The 25547-nt window shown below is 39.0% G+C and overlaps 1 protein-coding gene across 1 annotated transcript in view; it reads right to left on the reverse strand.

Annotated features, from left to right (window-relative positions):
- Positions 1–25547, reverse strand: part of NLRC4 (NLR family CARD domain containing 4) — a 48910-nt gene that overhangs the window by 12421 nt on the left and 10942 nt on the right. Inside the window, 10 exon segments of the mRNA XM_036749926.1 lie at positions 5134–5226; positions 5600–5685; positions 5687–5853; positions 5855–5956; positions 6271–6575; positions 6578–6808; positions 6811–7009; positions 9872–10437; positions 10440–10535; positions 12438–12749. Coding sequence (XP_036605821.1) covers positions 5134–5226; positions 5600–5685; positions 5687–5853; positions 5855–5956; positions 6271–6575; positions 6578–6808; positions 6811–7009; positions 9872–10437; positions 10440–10535; positions 12438–12749 — 2157 coding nt within the window.

The following is a 25547-nucleotide window of genomic DNA, read 5'->3' on the forward strand; positions in this document are numbered from 1 at the left end:
ATGTTAACTGCAGTAAAACACGGGTTCTTAATCTAAGGTCTGTGAATTTGGTTTTTTTAAAAATATTTTAATAAATATACTTCAATATTATTACTTTCCTCAGTAATCCCATGCATTTTATTTTAGTATTCTGAAGAGGGATACACAGGCTTCATGAGACTTCCAAAGAGGTCCATGAAACAAAAAAGGTTAAGAACCCTTGGTCTATATTATGCAAACTACTGGGAACTCTATTTTTCTATTCTGGCATTGTGGTCTATTCCCAGAATCCTCCTGCCTGAACACTGGTTGTTGACATTATGGTTTCCTGCTACCCAGTGAAAACAACTTCTGGTTTAGATATAGATTTCTGTTTTCAATGATCCTACCTATGAGCATAGCTTCAATGCCTATATGATATTTGATAGATAGTTGCTTTATTAATATTATTAAAATACCAGCGTTTCTCCACTACGATCTTCAGATTTCACACCATGTGTAACACAAACTCTGACTGGTCCTATTAAGTTCGAAAGATATGAGGTGTGGGTCTGGTGTGTCTGTTACCCAAGACCAGCCTAAAATTTAGAGAACTCAGTTATCACATTATATGTTTGTCCACCAGTAATGGATTTTTTTCAGCTGCTGCAATTTACAAAGCTATCAAGAGGAGTTGTAATCTGCATTAATGGGGGTGTCACATTGATAAAATAATGGATTCTTAAAATATTAAAATGTTCTTATTTTTTTTTCTTCCACAGCATCTGAAGTATTCAATGAGCATTGCCTTGTAAATTTCATGCAGATGTCTTACAAGAGTAGGTAGTTAGAACCAGGGCTGGCCATAAAGTCAGAACACAGTGTTCTGACTACAGCATCTTCCGCTGTTCTTATGGTAACTGTCCTCATCTTCAGTTAAGGCCTACTTAAGATCAATAAGAACATAGCATGTCCAGAGCTTTATAATAAGGGACATGTCAAGGGTTGGGTTAGTGTGCTCTAGTGGAGGCTGGTCCTAAAGCTAAGAATTTGTTAACTAAGTAGCAGGCTATAATCTCAAATCTCAATTATAAATGAAGTTGCCTGCTTGCTGAGAGCCACTGAGGACTTGGCACTTCCCCTGAGCTCTCTTTGTGCTGGGTGGAACACACAGTGCTAGGGTGCCCATGGGATGTCCTAATACTTGGTTCTTATGATGAAAAGAACCAGGTTAGAGGCAGCAATGCCACCTGGTGGTTTTTAAAGCCCATTTGAAATGTTTCCTGGGGCAGTAATTAAAGATCTTACATGGCAAGGTGAGGAACATATCAATAAATACAACTCTATATGAAATATTCACATATATTCTTTTCTTTATATTCTTGTTGCTAAAAGGGATATATTTCAAGAAGGAACACACTGATCTACTCACAGACTTTGTATGATCAACAGTAAAACCAGAATGTCCTGGAAAGGTATTTTTGAATGATTTCAAGCATTCATTTTGATTATTTTCTGAAATAGTAAAGGCAAAGTTGCCATAAATGCTCAGTTATGAACAGGGGTTGCTTGTGGCTACTGGTTGAAAATATTGAGAGGAAAACAAAAGGAATGAGAAACTGATCATTGTGCTGATGAGAGTTCCAAAGTCTTTCAAAATCATTCATTTTAAATGCTATAAATCACTATTTATTAGAAAAATGCAAATCAAAACAACTCTGAGGTACCACATTACACCAATCAGATTGGCTAACATGACAAAATGGGAAAATTATCAATGTTGGAGAAGATGTCGAAAATTGGAACACTAATGCATTGTTGGTGGAGTTGTGAACTGATCCAACCATTCGAGAGAGCAATTTGGAACTATGCACAAATGGCTATAAAAATGTGCATACCCTTTGACCCAGCAATACTCCTTCTAGGTCTGTATCCCAAAGAGATAGTAAAAATGGGAGAAGGATGCGCATGCACAAAAATATTTATGGTAGCTCTTTTTGTGGTGGCCAAGAACTGGAAACTGAGGGGATGCCCATCAATTGGGGAGTGGCTGAACAAGTTATAGTGTATAAATGTAATGGAATACTATATTGCTATAAGAAATGATGAGCAGGCAGAGTTCAGAAAGACCTGAAAAGACTTGCATGAACTGATGCTGAGTGAAATGAACAGAACCAGGAAAACATTGTACACAGTAACAGCAACATTGTGTGATGACCAACTTTGATAAACTTAGCTCTTCTCAGCAATGAAATAATCTAAGTTTTCCCCAATTGAGAAATGGTCAAAGGATATGAACAGGCAGTTTTCAGAGGAAGAAATTAAAGCTATCTATAGGCATATGAAAAAATACTCTGGATCACTACTGATTAGAGAAATGCAAATCAAAACAACTCTTAGATACCACATCTCTCCTGTCAGATTGGCTAAAATAACAAAGCAGGAGGATGATAAATGCTGGAGAGGATGTGGGAAAATTGGAACATTGTTACATTGCTGGTGGAGTTGTGAGATGATCCAGCCATTTTGGAGAGTAATTTGGAACTATGCCCAAAGAGCCATAGGAATGTTCATACCCTTTGACTCAGCAATACCACTTCTAGGGTTGTATCCCAAAGAAATCACACAAGAGGGAAAGGGACCCATATGTACAAAGATATTTATAGCGGCTCTCTTTGTGGTAGCCAGGAATTGGAAATCAAAGGGATGCCCATCAATTGGGGAATGGCTGAACAAGCTGTGGTATATGAAGGTAATGGAATACTATTGTGCCATAAGAAATGGAGATGTTATGGACTTCGTAACAACCTGGAAAAACCTACACAACATAATGCTGAGTGAGCGGATCAGAGCCAGGAAAACATTGTACACAACCACAGATATATGGATTCCGTGAGGACCAACCCTGACAGACTTCATTCTTCTCAGCAACGCAAGGTGCAAGGACAATTCCAGGGGACTCACGAAGGAGAATGCTATCTTCATCCAGAGAAAGAACTGTGAAGTTTGAATGCAGATTGAGGCACACTACATGCTCGCCTTTTTTCTTCTCTTTTGTTTTTGTTTTTGGGTTTTTTTTTATGGTTCTGTCTCTTCTTTCTCATGATTCATTCCATTGGTCATAATTCTTCTCCACAACTTGACTAGTGTATAAGTTAATTCAATGCGAAGTTATACATGGTAGTTATATGAGATTCCATGCCGTCTTGGGGAGGGAGGGGAGAAAATCTGGAACTTAAAATTATGTAAAACTGTGTGTGGTAAACTAAAAATTAAAAAAAAAAGAATCAACATAAGAAAATTCACACTCTTAAAAAAAAAAAGAAATAATCTAAGTTTCCAAAAGACTGATGATTGAAAATGCTATCCACATCCAGAGAACGAACTATGGAGTCTGAATGCAGATTGAAGTATATTATTTTCTTTTTTGTTTGTTTTTTTTCTTTATTGAGGTTTTCCCCTTTGGTTTTAGTTGTCCTTTACAACACAACTAATGTGGAAATATATTTAATATTATTGTACATGTTTAGCCTATATTAGATTGCACACTGACTTGGGGGACGGGAGGGGGAGGAGGGGGAGAAAATTAAAAACTCAAAATTATGAAAGTGAATGTTGAAAACTAAAAACATAAATATATACTTTTAAAAAAATTGTTTATCTTAATAATTTATTAGAGTAGTTGTTTGCCAGGTTCTTTTCACTTCATTTTGTCGCAATTCATACAATTCTTTCCCAATTTCTCTGTTGTTGTGTTCTTTATAATTTCTTTTAGCATTATCACTGTCCATTATATTCATATAACAGAGTTTGCTCAGCCTTTCCTTAATTGATGGGTTCTTAAACTTCAAGTTCTTTGCCGCCACAAAAAAAAGCTGATATAATTGTTTTCATTCTGAGAAAGATCTCTCTCTCTCTCTCTCTCTCTCTCTCTCTCTTTTTCTCTCTCTCCCCCTCCCTTTCCCCTATCTATCTATCTATCTACCTATCTGTCTGTCTGTCTATCTATCTATCTATCCATCTATCTATATTTTCATCTTTCTTTGATTTCTTTAGGTCATAGCCATAGTAATTGGCCCTCTCAGGTTCTCTGAGTATCTGTCACATCATCTGGAAAAGTGATAATTTTATTTCTTTTTTTGCCTATGCTTATCCTCTCAATTTTTTCTTGTCTTTATTGTTGTTGGTAACAGTTCTAGCATTATATCAAATAATAGTGTTGACGATGGACATCCATGTTTTACTCCTGATTTTACTGGAAAGGACTCTAATTTATCTCCATTACATAATATACTGGCTCATGATTTTAGAAATACACTATTTATATATTTACATGGAAGGTCCATTTATTCCTGTGTTTTCATGTGTGTGTGAGTGTGTTTTACAGAAATGAATGTTGTATTTTGTCTATAGTTTTTTCTGTATCCATTGATATAAGCATATTGCTTTTTTATTAATATAGTCCATGCATTTATAGGTTTCCTAGTATTAAATGAACCCTAATTTTATGATATAAATCCAACCTTATCATAGTGTATAATCTTTGCAATATGTTATTGTAGCCCACTTACTAATATTTTACTTCAAATCAAAACCCTGTGTACCCTTTAAATTGTACCACCCTCAACATTTACATACATAGTCACTGCCAAAATTTTACTGTCTCATGACTTTGACATACTAGAAAGGAGAAATGTTGTTAAAGACAGAGCTTTCACTGGGTTTATACCAAACATTCACTACCACATTAGTATTCTTTGTGCCTTCAGGAAGTAAGATTTTCCATGTGAGATTTCTCTGTAGACATACAGTGAATGTACAGAGAAGACATCCAGAAACTTCAGACTCCCATATCTGCACTGTTCTACAGCAAAGTCCCATCTGACTCCCTTTCTTTCTCTAATACCAACACAAAAGATATACATTTCTGATATGATTGGCCAGCCTCAAACAGCAGCAGCAAAGCCCTGCTTCTTGCTTTTATATGACAGTCCCAGCTGTGAGACAAACCCTGCTATATTCCTTAGCACTATGACCAATGGCTACTTCCTTCTTCCCTGACACCCTTCATTTCAATAACTCTACCTTACTTATTGCGGTAATGTAAATGAATGTAACACTAACAGTTCAAAATATTTAACTTACATTTGTTGAAAAATTTAAAAAAATCCTGACCTAGTTTTCTTGCATCTTCTTCATTCATTTTGATATTGTCCAATATGGGTTTCACAAGATTCTTTCGATTACCTACCCCATCAGTCAGACCACCTGCCAAAAGGAAGGAAAAAAAGATTTTCATGAGTTGATCAGTCAATAAACAAGCATTTATTAATGGCTTGTGTTCCAGGGACTATGCTAAGTGCTCGAGATACAAGGAAAGGCAAAAGCACAGTATCTACTTCCACTATTTTAAAAATGTTTTTCCTAAATGATAAATTTTGCTTAGACATCATACAAATCGTAAGTGTACCCACAATTGCACTCCCCACAATGTATAGTCCCCCAAAACAGTTAAGTAAAACAGCACAAGAGTGATCAATGCATGTAACCTGAATGAAAAGGCAAAGTAACGTGATTCCTTTTCCCCTTAAAGCTCCTTGCCTGCCTGAATTATCAGATGAAGTGCCCCTGTTTCCAATACCTCCTAGCTGTTGAGTTTGTATCCCCAGTTTTTGCAGATCCATTAGAGATGTGCTTTGCTGCTCATCTTCCATGGTGAGGGGTGACTTCTACAAGGAGGAACTGAATGTTCTTACAGGTTTTAAGGACTGCCCTCAGGTTTCCAACTATTCTAGCACTTCTCTTAATGTGCAGGCTAAGACTGAAGGCAGGGCTGCAGATCTTTCCCAGATACATATCTCATTTATTTGGTTTATGAAAATACTTGAGTTACACCCTCTAGAGTCTTGAACTCCTGCTTCCTGTTGAAGAACAAGGAAAACATCCTGCTAGGGATATAGGTGGACAAGGTCCTTTCTGCACCTTCCATGGTCTCATCCTAGGAAAGAGCAGCCATCTACAGAGATCCAATTTTATTAAATCAAGAATACTCAGCCATGGGAAGCTAGATGGCATAGTGGATAGAGTACCAAAACTGGACTCAGGAAGACTTATCTCCCTGAGTTCAAATTTGGCCTCAGATAATTACTAGCTGGGTGACCCTGGGCAAGTTACTTAACCCTGTTTGTCTCAGTTTCCTCATTTGTAAAATGAGCTGGAGAAGGAAATGGCAAACCACTCCAGTCTTTGCAAAGAAGACCTCCAATGGAGTCATGAAATAGCTGGACACAACTTAAACAACTGAATAGCGACAATACCACTCAGGTAATTGGACAAGTATTCAAAGAAGTCAAATAAACGATCAGGGATGCTGCCTGACTTCGCATACAAACTTTTGCCTGGGAGGAAAACGACAAATTCCTGGTTTGGCGCTGACTTAGAGATACCCTCTGGGAAAAGATTGATGACAAAATGCAGCAAAGGAGTGCAAAGAATCTCCATTTCCAAGGTTTTTATCACAGTATGGAGGCTGCCCTGCTAACAGATAGCTATGAGATGCTTCATGACAATTCTAGTGGACTCCATCGAAGACCCACATGTGTACAGGAGCAAGTTCTGTAGGTTGTTGTGATGTGGAAAGTGGCTGACATATTTTACAGGTAATCTTTCCCTCTGGTCACCTTCTCTGACTTACTAAAGGTCAACAGGCTTCTAAGCTGGGATCCAGTTATTTACTCCTGCAATGACTTATGAAAGAAGTTGTACTTCGGCCTCAGTCTCTGAGTTGTGTATTTACAATGTAGCCCAGCAGTCAACAGGACATCATCATCTGCACTGATGGTCAAGGTCAAGCCATACGTTTTCTCTTGCGCTTGTTTTTCTGCACTAGCAGATGTGGAAAAGGGCAGTCAGTATTTGGGTGGAATTTGTTTTCCCCCATTTGATTTGTACAGATGATCACCACAAAGAGAGGGTTCTTCATCAGGTTCTTCAGGAACAGGGACATCTTGAACCCAAGCAGCAGACCCTCTGCCAGATCTTTCATCAAGATCTTCAGGATGGTGGCAGAGCCAAGATGGCGGCTGGAAAGCAGGGACTTGTTTGGGGCTCTCCCCCAGGACCCTCCAAACACCCATAAAAAATGGCTCTGAACAAATTCTAGAACTGCAGAACCCACAAAATAGCAGAGGGAAGCAGGGCTCCAGCCCAGGATAACCTGGATGGTCACAGGGTAAGGTCTATCACACACGGAGCTGAGAGCAGAGTGGAACAGAGCCCAGCATGGGCTGCACCCACACCAACCAGACCTGGGAGCTGGGCAGAACAGGCCCCAGCACCCTGAATCAGTGAGCTGTGGCAGTTACCAGACTTTTCAACCCACAAACACCAAAGACAATAGAGAAGGTTAGTGGGAAAAGCTGCGGGGACAGAGTGAAAGGAGTTTGTGGTTCGGCTGCTGCAGAGGAGGTGCAGCTAAATAACTACAGCTACAGTTGCTTCTGGCCCCAGGCCCACCTAGTGGGAGGAATTAAGTAGCTGATCAGAGCAGGAGTGCAGAGCCTGCTTAAGATCTGAGTCATGGTCCGGGTTGGCAGTTCTTGGAGAAGGAGGAGTGCTGGTGTGGCAGAGCTTGCTGTATACAAATAGCTCTGAAAACAACAGCACATCCCCTCAAGCTTGGAACAAAGTACTCTCTACTCTACAAGCAGTCATACCTGAACAAAAAACTCAAGGGTGAAGTAGTTGGCTGGGAACATGGCCAGGCAGAGAAAACAGACTCATATTCAGACTCAGACTTTGGAATCTTTCTTTGGTGACAAAGAAGACCAAAACATACAGACAGAAGAAGTCAACAAATTCAAAGAGCCTACAACAAAAGCCTCCAAGAAAAACATGAACTGGTCTCAGGCCATGGAAGAGCTCAAAAAGGATTTGGAAAAGTAAGTTAGAGAAGTAGAGGAAAAGTTGGGAAAAGAAGTGAGAAAGATGCGAGAAAACCATGAAAAACAAGTCAATGACTTGCTAAAGGAGACCCAAAAAAATACTGAAGAAAACAACACCTTAAAAAATAGACTAACTCAAATGGAAAAAGAGCTCCAAAAAGCTACTGAAGAGAAGAATTCCTTGAAAGGCAGAATTAGCCAAATGGAAAAGGGGGTCCAAAAGACCACTGACGAAAATACTACCTTAAAAATTAGATTGGAGCAAGTGGAAGCTAGTGACTTTATAAGAAACCAAGATATTATAAACCAGAACCAAGGGAATGAAAAAGTGGAAGACAATGTGAAATATCTCATTGGAAAAACCACTGACCTGGAAAATAGATCCAGGAGAGATAATTTAAAAATTACTGGAGTACCTGAAAGCCATGATCAAAAAAAGAGCCTAGACATCATCTTTCAAGAAATTATCAAAGAGAACTGCCCTGATATTCTAGAGCCAGAGGGTAAAATAGAAATTGAAAGAATCCCCTGATCGCCTCCAAAAAAAGATCCCAAAAAGAAAACTCCTAGGAATATTGTCACCAAATTCCAGAGCTCCTAGATCAAGGAGAAAATACTGCAAGCAGCCAGAAAGAAACAATTTGAGTATTGTGGAAACACAATCAGGATAATACAAGATTTAGCAGCTTCCACATTAAGGGACTGAAGGGCTTGGAATATGATATTCTGGAGGTCAAAGGAGCTAGGATTAAAACCAAGAATCACCTACCCAGCAAAACTGAATATCGTGCTCCAAGGCAAAATATGGATTTTCAATACAGTAGAGGACTTTCAAGCTTTCTCAGTGAAAAGACCAGAGCTGAATAGAAAATTTGACTTTCAAACACAAGAATCAAGAGAAGCATGAAAAGGTAAACAAAAAAATCATAAGGGACTTACTAAAGTTGAACTGTTTTGTTTACATTCCTACATGGAAAGATGATGTGTATAATTCATGAGACCTCAGTATTAGGGTAGCTGAAGGGAATATACATATAGATAGATAGATAGATAGACAGACAGAGGACATAGGATGAGTTGCATATGAAGGGATGATATCTAAAAAAATAAAATCAAATTAAGGGATGAGAGAGGAATATATTGAGAGAGGAAGAAAGGGATAGATAGAATGGGGTAAATTATCTCACATAAAAGTGGCAAGAAATATCAGTTCTGTTGGCAGGGAAGAGGGGGCAGGTGAGGGAGAATGAGTGAATCTTGCTCTCATCAGATTTGACCTGAGGAGGGAATAACAAACACACTCAATTGGGTACCTTGCCCCACAGGAAAGAAGGAGGAAGAAGATAAAAAGGGGGGATGATAGAAGGGAGGGCAGGCAGGGGCAGGAGGTAATCAAAAGCAAACACTTTTTAAAAGGGACAAGGTCAAGGGAGAAAATTGAACAAAGGGGGATAGGATAGGAAGGAGCAAAAAACATGAGTATTGTGGAAGGGTTTTGCATAATGATACACATGTGGCCTATGTTGAATTGCTTGCCTTCTCAGGAAGGGTGGGTGGAGAGGGAAGAGGGGAGATAATTTGGAACTCAAAGTTTTAAAAGCAGATGTTCAAAAAAAGTTTTTGCATGCAACTAGGAAATTAGATATACAGGCAATGGGACATAGAAATTTATCTTGCCCTACAAGAAAGTAAGGGAAAAGGGAATGGGCGGAGTGGGGTGACAGAAGGGAGGGCTGACTGGGGAACGGGGCAATCAGAATATATGCCATCTTGGAGTGGGTGGGAGGGTAGAAATGGGGAGAAAGTTTGTAATTCAAACTCTTGTGAAAATTAATGCTGAAAACTAAAAATATTAAATAAATTAAAAAAGAAAAGATATTAATTAAATTAATTAAATTTTATAATATAATATAATATAAATTAAATATAAATTAAAATTTTTTTAATTAATAAAAATTTTTTAAAAAGACTTTCAGGACGAGAGCCTGGGCACTATCTTCAGCCATATTCCCCACTTCAGTAATCAGAGCTCCAAAGAGCCTCACAAGTTTCACATACACTATTGTAGTGACAACGACTGCGTACTTGAATCAGTTATTTTCCTTAATCGGGGCTTCTATGTCTGGGCAGCTGTGGAGTTTGAATTCGTTATAACCATCCAACAGGAAAAGAACTCTATGCCTTAGTTTCATCAGGGCAAATATAAAGCTTTTCTTTCTGAGTGTGTCTGGCACTCCCAGGAGCTGGTCATGTAGGCTTTCAAAAAGCCCTCCTTGGGCTCTGCTTAGCCATAAGAAGAAAACAAACTTGAACTTGGCCAGAATCAGGCACGTTCCTGAGGCCCACAGCATAGTAATCCTTTTGAGAAATGCAAATTTCCCTTTCCCAGATTCTCCTTCTACGATATAAGGGTTTTGAAAGGTTTCTAGAAGAGTATGTAAAGTAAGCTGTTCCTTTTGGTAATGCCATCCATCCTTCCTCCAGAGGATGAATTCTGCAAAAGTGCTTTTCAAATTAAAGATGATATTGATGTCATTCCCAAGGGATGGAAGTTCCAGAAGGATGGTGTACAATATTCCTTTAGATCCTGGGCCAATGCCTCTAAGTTTTTTTCTGATGCCTGTTGGAGGAGACCTAGAGGGAAGAGGAGATAAAGTTAAGGAAGACCAATTTCTTTGTCTTCCCTCACCAGCTCTGGAGGTGGTGGGGAAAGAAAGAAGGTAAGTTGAGGGAGAAGGGTTAAGATTGACTTTTGTGGCTTTATTTCTGTTCACTCACTTCCCAGCAGGTGTAACAACTCCTTCCTTCCAACCTTCTCTACTTTTCAAATTTCTCTCTCTTCCCCTCTCACCCCTTCTCATCTCTTCCTTTCCCCAATTAAAGGCCAGAGCAATGTATGGGTAGTGTGGAATTTGAGGAACTATTCTAATTCCCTACACCATCCCCAAAAGCTTGCCCTTGACTTACACCACCGTTTTGTGAGCATTTTCTGGCAATACAATTAATAACAAGAAAAATAATAATATCTAGTTTGTATATGGTGTTTTAAGGTTTTACAAAATACTTTGAAAATTTTATCTCATGTTATTCATACAACAGCCCTCTGAGAGATAGGTACTATTGTTATACCCCTTTTAGAGATGGGGAAACTGAGACTAAGGAAGATTAAGTCATTGGCCCAAGATCACACAGCTAGAAGGTGACTAAGGCAGAATGTGAACTCAAGTCTTCCTGACTCTAAGTCCAGGACTCCTTACTAAATGTACCACCAAGAATTTGTCATCGTGGACCTTCATTTTTGATTATTAGAATGTAAACTGAGAGAATCCTGTACAGGCTGAGGACAGAACCATAAATAGTAAGCTGTGCTTGAGGCAACACACATATTACCTGGGGAGCATGGGATGGAGCACAACCTCAAATCAGCTTTTTAATCTGAGATACCCTGAAAAGGGTGTTGAAGTAAGCCTGAATTGGCTCAGAAAGCCAATTGTTAAATTTTCCTTATAAGCATTTGTACCTCAGGAATCAGTAAACCCTCAGATCTGGGTTTGATTTATTGCTTGTTGATTGATCTTGTGAAATTGAAAATTGATACTTCACTTTATTTTGTATTATTTATTAATTACTGCTTGAGAATTATATCTAATAGGTATATGGGTCAGATATGGATTTGATTGTGTAGGCTTCAGTGGTAGATGTTGGAAGAGTTCACCTTTCCTGTTCCTATAGGCTATAGTCCAACCACAAAGAATCGAATTTGTGAGCTTTTGCTGATCTGAGAGTGTGTGAATCAGTCTAGTCATAGGATGTTTGCCCATGGCAAAATGTCCAGAGGACATTAGTCATTAGTCAACTCTATGTCTTTTCCCCTGTTGCCCTGGGTTACAGAAATCCCCGCTCTGAGTCAAGCCAAGTTAAGTCCACCCTTCAGAGATGTGTGACCAATCACAATCCGATTTTAGTTTGCATTGCCAACTATATAAAAGAGTTAATCTGCCTGTCAGAGGGATCCCTGGCTCCTGAGGAGCCTTAGATCCCATTTATTGGCAAAGCCTTGCTAACAAATTCATCATGCTGGGAACTTTTTGCTTCAGTTTCTTTTTATCCCAGATTTTTATTATGACAATCTATTTGTCTGTCCATCATGATTCCATCTTCTGCTGACCCAGTGAAGTAATTTTTTTTTAATCATTCGGGCAGCAGTGGATGAAATAGATAGTCAGCTGGGTCATTTACCCTGTAGAAGGATACTAGAGAGAAAAGCTTTGAGGACCATGGTTTTATTCAGGTGATTGGGCTAATTAGCCACTTTATCCTAGGATGGCTCCATATTGAAGCTCTAAAGCACTAATTCACTGAAGGTCTTTCAGATTCCCTGTTTGGATTTGCTGTCTATTGCTATATTAAATAAACTTCATTAGTACCCAGAAAAGGCCAAAGATGGGATTGTAGGGATAACAGGTTTTGTTCTGAGTTGTGTTCTGAACCAATTAACATCTGATTAGAAAAAGATAAATGCAAATCAGATTTTACTTTGCCCATGAAAATCCTGAGACAGAGAATAGTTCCATTTCTACAAATTCTTAAGGAAAAGATTATATGCTTCTGTGCCCTTCTTGAAGTGTCCTGCTCCACTTTTTGTGGGGGAAAATCTTGAGAGCTGGGAATTTTCTGACCTACTCTGCCATCTTTCCAGAATCCTCTCCTCCACTTTTTTACAACAAATATTTCTGACTTCTTCCTTGTTAATAGGTTTTAATATAAAAAGGTCATCCAGAATTTGCATGACAACAATCATTCCCATACTTTGGGTTAGGTCTTCACTATTCTCCTTTAAGAAATTCACTGAGGAGAGAAAAAGAAAATTTTTATGGAGAAGAGCTTTTTGATAGAAAGCACTTTGGAGAGGAGAGTCTATTGCCAGAACTTAAACATTCCTTTGGACCCATTTTGTGTCACTATTTCTATTTAAGATGTTTTTATTTCTTAATCCATACTCCTTCCTTTATCAGCTGAAACATATGACATATCCTTGTTCTTACTTCTTGCTCTGGATCCCCATTTTTGCCTTCCTGTTTTAACTATGCATATTTTTTCCAGGGTTTTCATTCACTTACCTATGTGTCAATCATAACTAGATCCCTTTCTTTCCCAACCTGACCACTCCTCAGTTCTCCTGTCCCTCATTTTTAGAAAGAATATTTCCACTTATTTATTTTGCCATCTGGGTATCCTTTCATGTAATCTTGTTAGGAAATGAAAATATTAGTGCTGTTTGTCGTAGCTGTGAATATTTATATGAACTGATGCAAAGTGAAGTGAGCAGAACCAGGAGATCACTGTACACAGTAACACCAACATTGTAATGATAATCAACTGTGAAAGACTTACCTGCTCTCAATACAATGATCCATGACAATTCCAAAGATCTCATAATGAAAAATGCTGTTCTTCTCTAGAGAGAATTGATGAACCCTGAATACAAATTGAAGCATATATTTTCACTTTATTTTTCTTGTGGGCTTTTTTTTTTGCAATATAGCTAATATAGAAATATGTTTTGCATGACCTCGTATGTTTAATGAGTATCATATTGCTTGCCTTTTCAAATGGGTGGGGGAAACGAATTTGGAACTGAAAATCAAAAGAACAATGTTAAAAAGTAAATAAACAAAAAAATTAGGTGTAAATTGAATTTTTATAAACTGATTTATATACACCATAGGAGCTTATAGGATCATAGATTTGGAGCTGGGAAGGACCCTAGTCCAATCCCCTATTTTTACAGATGAAGAAACTGAAGCCCAGAGAGGGTGTTTTGTTCAGTTTCACAGAGGTAATAAATGACAGAGCTTGGATGTTAACTTATATCCTCTGACTTCAAATTCAAGTTCTTTCTACTGCACCAGACTAGGTAATCCTTTTATAACATGAGGTATTTTTTTAAACACAAATAATCACAAGTTGATCTGTTTTTGCAAATGTCAGTTTTCATTCATAAAACTGGTTTTATGAATTTCATTCATAAAAACTGGTTTATTCTGCCTATGAAATATCTCTTAATGAATATTCCCACATGCCATAATAATGTAATTTGCCCTGTAACCTCCTTTTGTACTCCTTCACTTTGACCTCATAGAATATTAGTAGCCCAAGAATATCTGTGTTGCCTGCATGAGCCAGCGAGCAGTAAAACCTCAACTTTTCCTGGGTCAAGCTTGACCTTCTGTTAACTCATCTGAGGTAACTCCAGGTCTTGAACCAGAATGAGAGCCAAAAGAATGGGGAGACTAGTGGAAAAATCAAGAAGGGTTCTTTTCCACCAACCACCTCCCAACTCCCACGCCTGCTCTAGACTTTGCAGATTTTTTTAAATTAGGAAATTTTTCCTTTAGAATGATTGATAAACATCTAAGATATTTAGATAAGATATTGGAAGGGAAGAATAAAAATGTTTAGATGAAATTATAAAATATGATTATAGGATTAAATCCTATGGCCAGATTAGATGACCAGAAGATTTAGAGCTGGTGGGACCTTAAAGATCATTTCACAATGTAGGAAATCAGCCTGGGAAGGTAAAGCAACTTGCCCAAAGTTACAAGACAAGAATCTTGGTAATAAGAGTAGAAATGGGATCATGTAGAAGACAACACAGATATAAGAAGTATTCAGTTATTCTCAGGAAAGAGTCTGAAACAATATTATGAAGGTGTCTTTATACCAATGTTTGTCCTTCGTTTTGAAGGAGGACCATGACACCCGAGAAATGATGAAATGACTTGCAGTTGACTTTGATTTGAGTGAGGGATGGCTGTGCAAGGTCACCAGCCTCACTTTTCTCCTCCAGAGACATCTGGATCCAGTGACTAGATAATCATCAGGATGACTGGAGATGACCCAGGATGCAATGGGAGACCCTGGCCATTTTAGGCTAAGGCATTTTCATGTTAACAAATTATACCAGTGTACAAAATATGAATAATAAACAAAATGAAATGGAAATTTAACACAAAGGGATAAATGCATTTTCCCAGATATCACAGATAGTAGGGTGGGACTCATGTCTTGAATATGGCAAGAGAAGGGTATACTCTGTTCAAAAGAAAACTTTGAATGACTTAAGAACTCCAGTCAATACAATGACCAATCACAATTCCAGAGGACCAATAATGACACATGTTGCCCCCTTTTTGATATAGTGTAGAATGAGACATTTATCTTTTGTACACAGCCAATGTGGGAATTTATTTTGCTTAACTATGTAAATTTGTTACAAGGTTTTTGCTATTTCTTTTTCTTTTAATAATGGGTAAGGGAGGGCAGGTAGATGGCTCAGTGGATAAAGTGCTGGGCCTGGAATCAGGAAGGCTCATCTTCCTGAGTTTAAATCTGGCCTCAGACACTTAGTAGCTGCGTGACCCTGGGCAAATCATGTAAGCCTTTTTGCCTCACTTTCCTCATCTGTGAAATGAACTGGAGAAAGAAATGGCAAACCACTCCAGGATCTTTGCCAAGAAAACCCCAAATGGGGTCATGAAAAATCTGACATGACTGAAATGACTGAATAACAACAATAACAAATGGGCAAGGAATGTAAAAGAGAGAGAAAATAGATTTTTGTTCACAGAAAATAAAAAATAAACCCAGATATAGTAGGAAAGATGAGAAAGTAGGATTTTATATTAGGAAGGCATTCTTTGGATAGAAATACCCAAAGCTAAGGATAGAAATATTGTGATCATTTGTGTGAGGACAAAAGGAGAGAGAAAAATAAAACGCCATTGATGTGAGAGTACACCTGGTCTAGCCAGAAGGATGATTTACACAATATTTATAATATCAGGAGAGCAGAGCCAAGATGGCAGAGTAAAAGCAGGGACTTGCTTGAGCTCTCCCCCAAACCCCTCCAAATACCTGTAAAAACAACTCTAAACAAATTCTAGAGCAGCAGAACCCACAAAACGACAGAGTGAAACAAATTTCCAGCCCAAGACAACCTGGAAAGTCTACAGGAAAGGTCTGTTGCACCAGTCTGAGAGAAGAGTACAGTCCATTGTGGCCCATGCTGTACAGACAAGGCCAGAGCAGGCCTCAGGGGACTGAATCACTGGCAGCTGTGGCAGTTTCTAGACTTCTCAACCAACAAATACCAAAGACAATTTAGAAGGTCAATAGGAAAGGTCTGTCGGACCCGGGTGAGAGAGGAGCGAGGTTCAGTTCCAGCCCCAGGGCAGTGGCAGTGGCAGCAGTAGTAGTGGCTGCTTCTAGAGCCCTGGGCCCACAGATGGTGGGGAGATCCAGCAGATGATCAGAGATGCATGGCAGGGATCTCTTTGGTGGCACTAAGGCAGGATTTCCTTGCTTTGCCTGTGCTTGGATCTGGGTGGCAATCCTGGGGTGAGAAGGAGCACTTGGTGGAGCTTATGGTGGTGGTAGAGAGAGAATCCTCCTCACAGTTCTAAGGCAGAAAAGTGCTTGTGGTCACTCACAGACCAAAGCACAGACCATAAGAGGAGTGTAAACACATCTCCTTTCATCATACAACTTTATAAGAACTGAAAATTTACAGGTCCCTAGAAATATCTCTGAAAACAGCTGCACAAAACCCCTGAAGCTTGGGACAGTATACACTCCACACTGGAAGCAGAGACTTACCTTAACAAAGAGCTAAAAAGTCAAGTAATTGGCTGGGAAAATGAGTAAACAGCAGGAAAAAAAATCAGACTACGGAATTTTACTTTGATGACAAGGAAGATCAAAATACACAACCAGAAGACAACAAAGTCAAAGCTCTTACATCCAAAGCCTCGAAGAAAAATATGAATTGTTTGCAGGCCATGGAAGAGCTCAAAAAGAATTCTGAAAATCAATTAAGACAGGTAGAGGAAAAATTGGGAAGATAAATGAGAGTGATGCAACAAAATAATGAAAAATTAGTCAACAGCTTGCTAAAGGAGACCCAAAACAATGCTGAAGGAAATAACGCCTTAAAAAATAGACTAACCCAAATAGCAAAAAAGGTCCAAAAAGCTGTATCAGTAAGGCAATAATAACAATGTAGATGATAATTGTCAGAATGCCTATGTAGTTCTGTATCACAAAGTATACGAGACTCTCCACATAGAAGGTAGAAGAAGTAAACCATTTATTCAGACACCAGAGAACCAGATCCCACAAGCCATCTGCCCAATTCAACACAGCAATGAAGCATCCAATACATAATATCACAACATGGAGCCTTGCCATCCCCAAACCTCTTAGACCCCTTGCTGGGGTCTTCCCAAAAACAAACAGTACAGCTAAGTCACAGCCTGTTCAGCTCTATCACAATGGCTCTTAGCAGCCATTAGCAGCCATAACTGCTCACAATCTCTCTCTCTCTCTCTCTCTCTCTCTCTCTCTCTCTCTCTCTCTCTGCGTTTCCTGTGACATAACTTCCTTTTCCTGTCAGGAAGCTCCTCCCACCACACTTAGGCTTCTTGTGATGTAAGCAGGTCACATGGCCTATTAATGGGTGGGAAAGATCTTCAAATCTAAATTGCAACTACAAAGGTCAATGAAGAGAAGAATGCCTTAAAAAGCAGAATTGGCCAAATGGAAAAGGAAGTCCAAAAACTCGCTGAAGAAAATAATTCCTTAAAAATTAGAATGGAGCAGATGGAAGCTAATGACTATGAGAAATCAAGAAATTGTAAAACAAAACCAGATAAGATATGCAAGCAATAGTACATAGAAATCTATCTTGCCCCACAGGAAAAGAGAAGGGAAGGAGATAAGAAAAGGGGGGAGGAGGTGATAGAAGGGAGGGCAGATTCAGAGAAGGGGTAATCAGAATGCATGCCGTCTTGGGGTGGGGGGAAGGGAGAGATGGAGGAGAAAATTTGGAACTCAAAATCTTGTGGAAGTGAAGATCGAAAACCAAATAAACAAATAAATAATTGACTGAAAAAAGAAAAATATATATAAATATCAGATCATAAAATTTACACGAAAGCATTAGAGTAGTGATAGAGTAATCATGTAAACACCTGTTATAAATAAATTCTGATACTTGGCCAATGTGTTTAGTTATTTTTTGGGCTATATTTATTGTCAAAGGAGAGGGCTTCTATTGGGGATGGGTGTGTGTGGGATGAGTTAATGGGAAATGATAGAGATGCCAAAAAAAAAAAAAAGAAAGTAGAAAAACAGCATGAATAAAGAAAAAAGTATGTAGAAGAAAGCAAAAAAGTACAGAAGGGGCCACAAGCAAATGGCAATTTGTTAGTTTAATGCTAAATTTAACATACACTTTAAAAAGAAATTCCTGTACATACCAGAAGTTCATGGTTTCATATGCATCCTTTTGTTCTTTGCATATCAGTATATTACTGATTACTGCCTATTACTACTGTCATAATGAAAAAATTCCCATAAAAGGGAAGAAATTAATTCCAATAAAAACAGATCATATACAAAATTCTTGACTTGACCTGTTGACAATTTTATCACAGGAAACAATCAGAGCTCTATATTTAATTCTGGCTAAGAATGAAGAATTGTTTGGAGCTGTGAAAGTGACTGGATTTTGAATGATACAAAGAAGGAGACAGAGCATTTGGTGCATGAGGCAGGAAGGCAACAGATGCCTGAAAGGGAACTGATTTCCTTACCTTTCTGTAGACAGGTGTCAAAGCAAGAAGGTCCCTGGCATCTGGATTGGTTTTTAGGCTGTCCCTGTTAGGCCTGAAAGACAGAACTCTGTGTGCTGGAAGAAGAGAGAGCACGAGAGCCTTGTGAGACCTGCTTGGGACTCAGCAGTGCAACTCCACAGGTCTGGGTTTTATTTTGAGGGTTTTCTATCTATCTCTCTTTGTGTTTCCCTAGGTTGTGTGTGTATGGACAAGGCTCCTGCATTGGATAGTGCTGCAAGTAACCCAACATTTTAGGCAATGATCATGTTAAGTAACAAGGTCAATGATTGCTGCGTCTTTGTTTTTTTGTTTGTTTGTTTTTTTGGTGTTTCTTCCAATTCAACTTTAAGTCTAGTGTTCTGTCTACTATGTACTACCTCTAAAACCAGAACTATTTTTCCTTCCTCTCTTCTCATTGATATCTTATATCTTTTGAAGAGACTTTTCCTTCTCACTGCTAGTACCTTCCCTTTGAGATTACTTTCCATTTATGGTGTACAGAACTCATAAGTTTGAATGTTATTTCCCCCGTTAGAACATAAAATTCTTGTGGACAGAGACCATATTTTTGCCTTTCTTTATATCCCAGCCCTTGGCACAGTGTGTTGGCAAACAGTAAGTGCTTAATAAATGCTTGCTGACTGACTGAATTCCACACTCTGGCTTCTGACCTCATCATTCAACTGAATGAACTCTTCGCAATGTTACCATTGACCTCTTAATTTCCAAATCTGATGGTCTTTTTTTTAAATTTAATTTGTTTATTTAACATATTTAGTTTTCAGCATTGGTTTTCACAAGAGTTTGAATTACAAATTTTCTCCCCATTTCTACCCTTCCCCCCCCACTCCAAGATGGCGTATATTCTGGTTGCGCTGTTCCCCCACTCTGTCACCCCACTCCCCTCCCATCCCCTTTTCCCTTCCTTTCTTGTAGGGCAAGATAAATTTCTATGCCCCATTGCCTGTGTATCTTATTTTCTAGTTGTATGCAAAAACTTTTTTTTGTTATTGTTGTTTTTGAACATCTGTTTTTAAAAGTTTGAGTTCCAAATTCTCTTCCCTCCTCCCTTCCCACCCACCCTCCCTAAGAAGTCAAGCAATTCAACACAGGCCACACGTGTATCATTATGTATAACCCTTCCACAATACTCATGTTGTGAAAGACTCACTATATTTTGCTCCTTCCCAACCCATCCCCCTTTATTGAATTTTCTACCTTGACCCTGTGCCCTTTCGAAAGTGTTTGTTTTTGATTACCTCCACACCCATCTGCCTTCTCCTCCATCATCCCCCCCTTTTTTTTATCTTCTTCCTCCTTCTCTCCTGTGGGGTAAGATACCAATTGAGTATTATGGTATTCCCTCCACAGGCCAAATCTGATGAGAGCAAGATTCACTCATTCCCCCCTCACCTGCCCTCTCCCCTCCTCCCACAGAACTGCTTCCTCTTGCCACCTTTATGTGAGATAATCCACCCCATTCTATCTCTCCCTATCTCCCTCTCTCAATATATTCCTCTCTCATCCCTTAATTTGATTTTATTTCTTTTAGGTATCTTCCCTTCATCTTCAACTCACCCTCTGTCCTCTCTCTCTCTCTCTCTCTCTCTCTCTCTCTCTCTTTATATATATATATATATAATATATATATTATATATATATATATTATATATATATATATATACACATACACATTCACTTATATATATGCATATTCCCTTCAGCTACCCTAATGCTGAGGTCTCATGAATCAGACACATCATCTTTCCATGTAGGAATGTAAACAAAACAGTTCAACTTTAGTAAGTCCCTTGCAATTTCGTTTTCTTGTTCTTTTTCTTGATTACCTTTTCATGCTTCTCTTGATTCTTGTGTTTGAAAGTCAAATTTTCTATTCAGCTCTGGTCTTTTCACTGAGAAAGCTTGAAAGTCCTCTATTTTATTGAAAATCCATATTTTGTCTTGGAGCATGATACTCAGTTTTGCTGGGTAGGTGATTCTAGGTTTTAATCCTAGCTCCATTGACCTCCGGAATATCATATTCCAAGCCCTTCGATGTCTTAATGTAGAAGTTGCCAGATCTTGGATTATTCTGATTGCATTTCCACAACACTCAAATTGTTTCTTTCTGTCTGCTTAAAGTATTTTCTCCTTGATCTGGGAGCTCTGGAATTTGGCAACAATATTCCTAGGAGATTTCTTTTGGGGATCTATTTGAGGAGGCGATCAGTGGATTCTTTCAATTTCTATTTTGCCCTGTGGCTCTAGAATATCAGGGCAGTTCTCCTTGATAATTTCTTGAAAGATGATATCTAGGCTCTTTTCTTGATCATGGCTTTCAGGTAGTCCAATAATTTTTAAATTATCTCTCCTGGATCTATTTTCCAGGTCAGTGGTTTTTCCAATGAGATATTTGACATCGTCTTCCATTTTTTCATTCCTTTGGTTCTGTTTTATAATATCTTGATTTCTCATCAAGTCACTAGCTTCCACTTGCTGCAATCTAATTTTTAAGGTAGTATTTTCTTCAGTGGTCCATTGGACCTCCTTTTCCATTTGGCTAATTCTGCCTTTCAGGGCATTCTTCTCCTCATTGGCTTTTTGGAGCTCTTTTGCTATTTTTTAAGATGTCGTTTTCTTCAGTGTATTTTTCAGTATTTTTTTGTGTCTCCTTTAGCAAGTCATTGACTTGTTTTTCATGGTTTTCTCGCACCCTTCTCATTTCTCTTCCCAATTTTTCCTCTACTTCTCTAACTTGCTTTTCCAAATTCTTTTTGAGCTCTTCCATGGCCTGAGACCAGTTCCTGTTTTCCTTGGAGGCTTCTGTTGTAGGCTCTTTGACTTTGTTAACTTCTTCTGGATGTATGTTTTGGTCGTCTTTGTCACCAAAGAAAGAATCCAAAGTCTGAGACTGAATCTGGGTGTGCTTTCGCTGCCTGGCCATATTCCCAACCAACTAACTTGACCCTTGAGTTTTTCAGCAGGGTATGCCTGCTTGTAGAGTAGAGAGTTCTATGTTCCACATTTGGGGGGGATGTGCCAGCTCTGCCACATCAGCACTACTCCTTCCCCAAGAACCCCCAACCCGGACTGGGCTTAAATCTTCAGCAGGCTGTGCTCTCCTGCTCTGATCCGCCACTTAATTCCTCCCACCAGGTGGGCCTGGGGCCAGAAGCAACTGCAGCTGTAGCTGCCCCACCTCTGCTGCCCCCAGGGCCAGTAGCTGAACCCACCCAAACTCCTTCCACTCCCGCAGCTTTTCCCACTAACCTTCTCTGTTGTCTTTGGTGTTTGTGGGTTGAGAAGTCTGGTAACTGCCGCGGCTCACTGATTCAGGGCGCTAGGGCACACTCCGCCTGGCTCCTGGTATGGTTGATCCGCGCCGCTCATGCTGGGCTCTGCTCTGCTCCCAGCTCCCAGCTCCCAGCTCCCAGCTCTGTGTTGGATAGACCTCACCCAGAGACCATCCAGGCTGTCCTGGGCTGGAGCCCTGCTTCCCTCTGCTGTTTTGTGGGTTCTGCAGTTCTAGAATTGGTTCAGAGCCATTTTTTATAGGTTTTTGGAGGGACTCGGCGGGGGAGCTCATGCTAGTCCCTGCTTTCCAGCCGCCATCTTGGCTCCGCCCCGATTGCTGCATCTTTGACAAAACCTTCTAGGCCTTAATCTCAGTTGTGCCATGTCATACCATACCAAATCACATCACAGGGAAGTTGAGGGACCTTAACACCTTGAGGAAAAGTGAGCACATCACGTAGTAATAGCAATAGTGTTCAATGAAGAACTGTGAATGACTTAACTATTCTCAGGAATAGAATAATCTAAAATAATCTCAAACTACTAATGATGAAGCATCCTATCCACCTCCAGAAAAAGAACTGATATTGATTGAATATAGACTGAAGCATGCTATTTTTCACTTTCTTCCTTTCATTTTTTTATTTGAGTCATTTACAAAATGACTAATATTGCACATATATAACCTATGTCTCATTGATTTTTAGGGAGAGGTGGAGGAATAGAATTTGGAACTCAAAACTTTAAATAAATATGTTTAAAAACTTGGTGGGGGGGAAGTGAATACATCATTTTAGAGTTCTTTATAATGATAGGAGATTCTGGACTAATTATGTATACCCATGTGTACCCAGGGTAGCTAGGTGGAGCAATGGATAGAGCACTTTGCTTGGAGATCTGGAAGACTCATCATCCTGAGTTCAAATCTGGCCTCAGCCACTTAATAGCTGTGAGATCCTGGACAAGTCACTTAACCCTGTTTGTTTCAGTTTCCTCATCTGTGAAATGAGCTGGAGAAGGAAATGGCAAACCACTCCAGTATCTTTGCCAAGAAAACCCCCAAATGGGGCCATGAAGAGTCAGACACGATTGAAAAACTACTAAATAGCTACATGTGTACCCAAGATCAGTGGTCTCCAAACATTTTTAGTTGTCCATTCCTATCAGTAAAAAAATTTTTATACATATTCCCTTAACATATGTGTATGTACTTATGTATAAATTATATACAAATATTACTTTACTAATAATGACATACATCATAAAAATTAAACAAAGAAGAGACATTAAAAAAGTATGATCCTATTTGACCCTGGGGTCAATAAGCTGCTGTTGGAGTTTGAGAAAGAAGAGCCGTGGTGAAACCTGTGCTTTAGAAAAATGACTTCGGTGGCTGTCTGAAAGATAGATTGGAGAGGGGAAGAGACAAGGCAGGTGAACTAATGAGGTGGCTATTGCCTCCTAAGCTAGGCAAGAGGTGATGAGGCCCTGAACTAAAATGGTGACTGTGTGAATGGTAAGACTAGGTTAGATGTAAGAAATGTTGTAGAAGTAGAAATGACCAGACTTGGCAGCAACGTTGAAAACTTGGATGATTAGAAGTATGTTGGTACCCTTAATAGAAATAAGGAAGTTTAGGAAAAGTGTAGATTTGATGGGAAAAATAATGTAATCACAACCCATGCATAACTGCTCATCCAGCACTATCCATTCTTTCTCCCTAAAAAATTGTAAGCATGATTGGGGAACTTACTGCCTTGCTGTTATGGGTGATAGAGGATAGAATGTGAGGAAACTTGGTGGAAGGGGTTGGAGGATGAAATTCTCCTGCAGAGATCCTAGGGAGCCTAGGTTGGCTGAGCTTATATTCTTGCTGACCTGAGGAGCCCATATCTAATGCAGCAGCTACCGAAGGCCAGATGGAAAGAGGCTGAATAGGTGAGTGTTGAAGAGGATGGTATAGATACAAACCATATCCCCATTTGGATTAGTCACCATCCCCATTTTGCAGATCATTGCCCTGGCCTTTAGGAAAGCAAGTTTCAAAAAAAAAAAACCTCAGGGAACAAATAAAGAAAATTCAAAGCCCAGAGTATCTAAGAGGTAATACAGGAGGAATACAGTTTAAAAAAGGATTATTTTTAAAACATGAAGTCCTGACTATATAATCACAAATAATCCATATTACAATAGCCAAGGGGTAAAACTGACAGGATAGCTGGGGTCATATATGAAGTCTGAAGATATGAAGTCTAAAAACACATCTGGTAGCTTTATGGGTTTCAGGGCTGCTCCCCTATTCCACTTATCCACCCCAACTCAAGCCCAGCCCATCAGTACTTGCTTAGCAAGAAGGGTTCCAAGTATTCTGGAAACTGACCAATATGATGATAAGGAAGAAGCCACTGTCATGCAATGGGGGAGGAAGTACCTTGGGAAGAGAATGATTTTAGCAAGATTAATAGCTACTGATAAGAAATAAAAGGGAGTTGGGCTCTAGAGCAGTTTGTCTGACTATAAAGTGTATTAGGGAAACATTAAGGCTTAATATGCATGAACAGTAAGATTAGAGTGAGGCAATAATAGAAACAGAAATCCAGGAGGCAGTAATAGAAAGGGAAATCCCATTCTAAATAACTTATGAAATGCAGAATGTATCTGGGGACCAATCTATCAAACATGCAAAACACTCATATACATGCAATTACAGAGTGTTCCCTAGAGAAATAAAGAACATCTTAAATAGTTGGAGGATTATTCAGTGTTCACGGCTAGGCCATGCCATTATAATAAAAATAACAGTACTATCAAACCTAATACACACTTTTAATGCCATACCAATCAAATTATCAAAGGGATATTTTATAGAACTTGAAAAATAATAAAATTCATTTGGAAAAACAAAAGATTTAGAATATCAAGGGAAATGACATGAACAAGTAGGGTCAAAGGAGGAATAATACGTCCAGACCTCAGACTACATTACAAGGCAGTAATCATCATAACAATCTGGTATTGGTTTGAAAATAGAAAGATAGGCTCGGATTCAATCTAGCTCGGACTCAATTTGGGTCTTATTGTTCGGGTCCGCTTGTGCTCAGGCTCCTGAAGAGTCTACCCAGTATGGAAAATCTTTAATAAATTTTGTTTCTTTGGCTGTAAAAAGACTTGGGTTGAATTCATTCAGCAGGACCCAGCATGTCCGTGTTTTGGGGTCCTGAACATGCTGAACCTCAACATATGGTTCCCTGACCTCATCATTATAATCAGAGCTACTGGAGTGGTTTGCCATTTCCTTCTCCAGCTCATTTTACAGTTGAGAAACTGAGGCAAATGGAGTGAAGTGACTTGCCCATGATTACACAGCCAGTAAGTGTCTGAAGCCAGATTTGAACTTATGAAGATGAGTCTTCCTGACTTCAAGCCCACTGCTCTATATGCTGCAACACCCAGAATAGACTTGTTGACTACTATCTCATTCGAGTTGTGTGATCAATCAAACAGACCTGGAAAATGGGAAAGGCAAAGGGAAAAGTGTGACCCAGCAATGACAGATTATGACCAGATATGGATTTAATTTTTTTCCTTTGTATTTTAGTGGCTAATCCAGTACTATACATATGCACACACACACACATATATATGTATATATATATATATATACACATACATA

Source organism: Trichosurus vulpecula, chromosome 3 (assembly GCF_011100635.1).
Source record: "Trichosurus vulpecula isolate mTriVul1 chromosome 3, mTriVul1.pri, whole genome shotgun sequence".
Lineage (NCBI taxonomy): Eukaryota > Metazoa > Chordata > Mammalia > Diprotodontia > Phalangeridae > Trichosurus > Trichosurus vulpecula.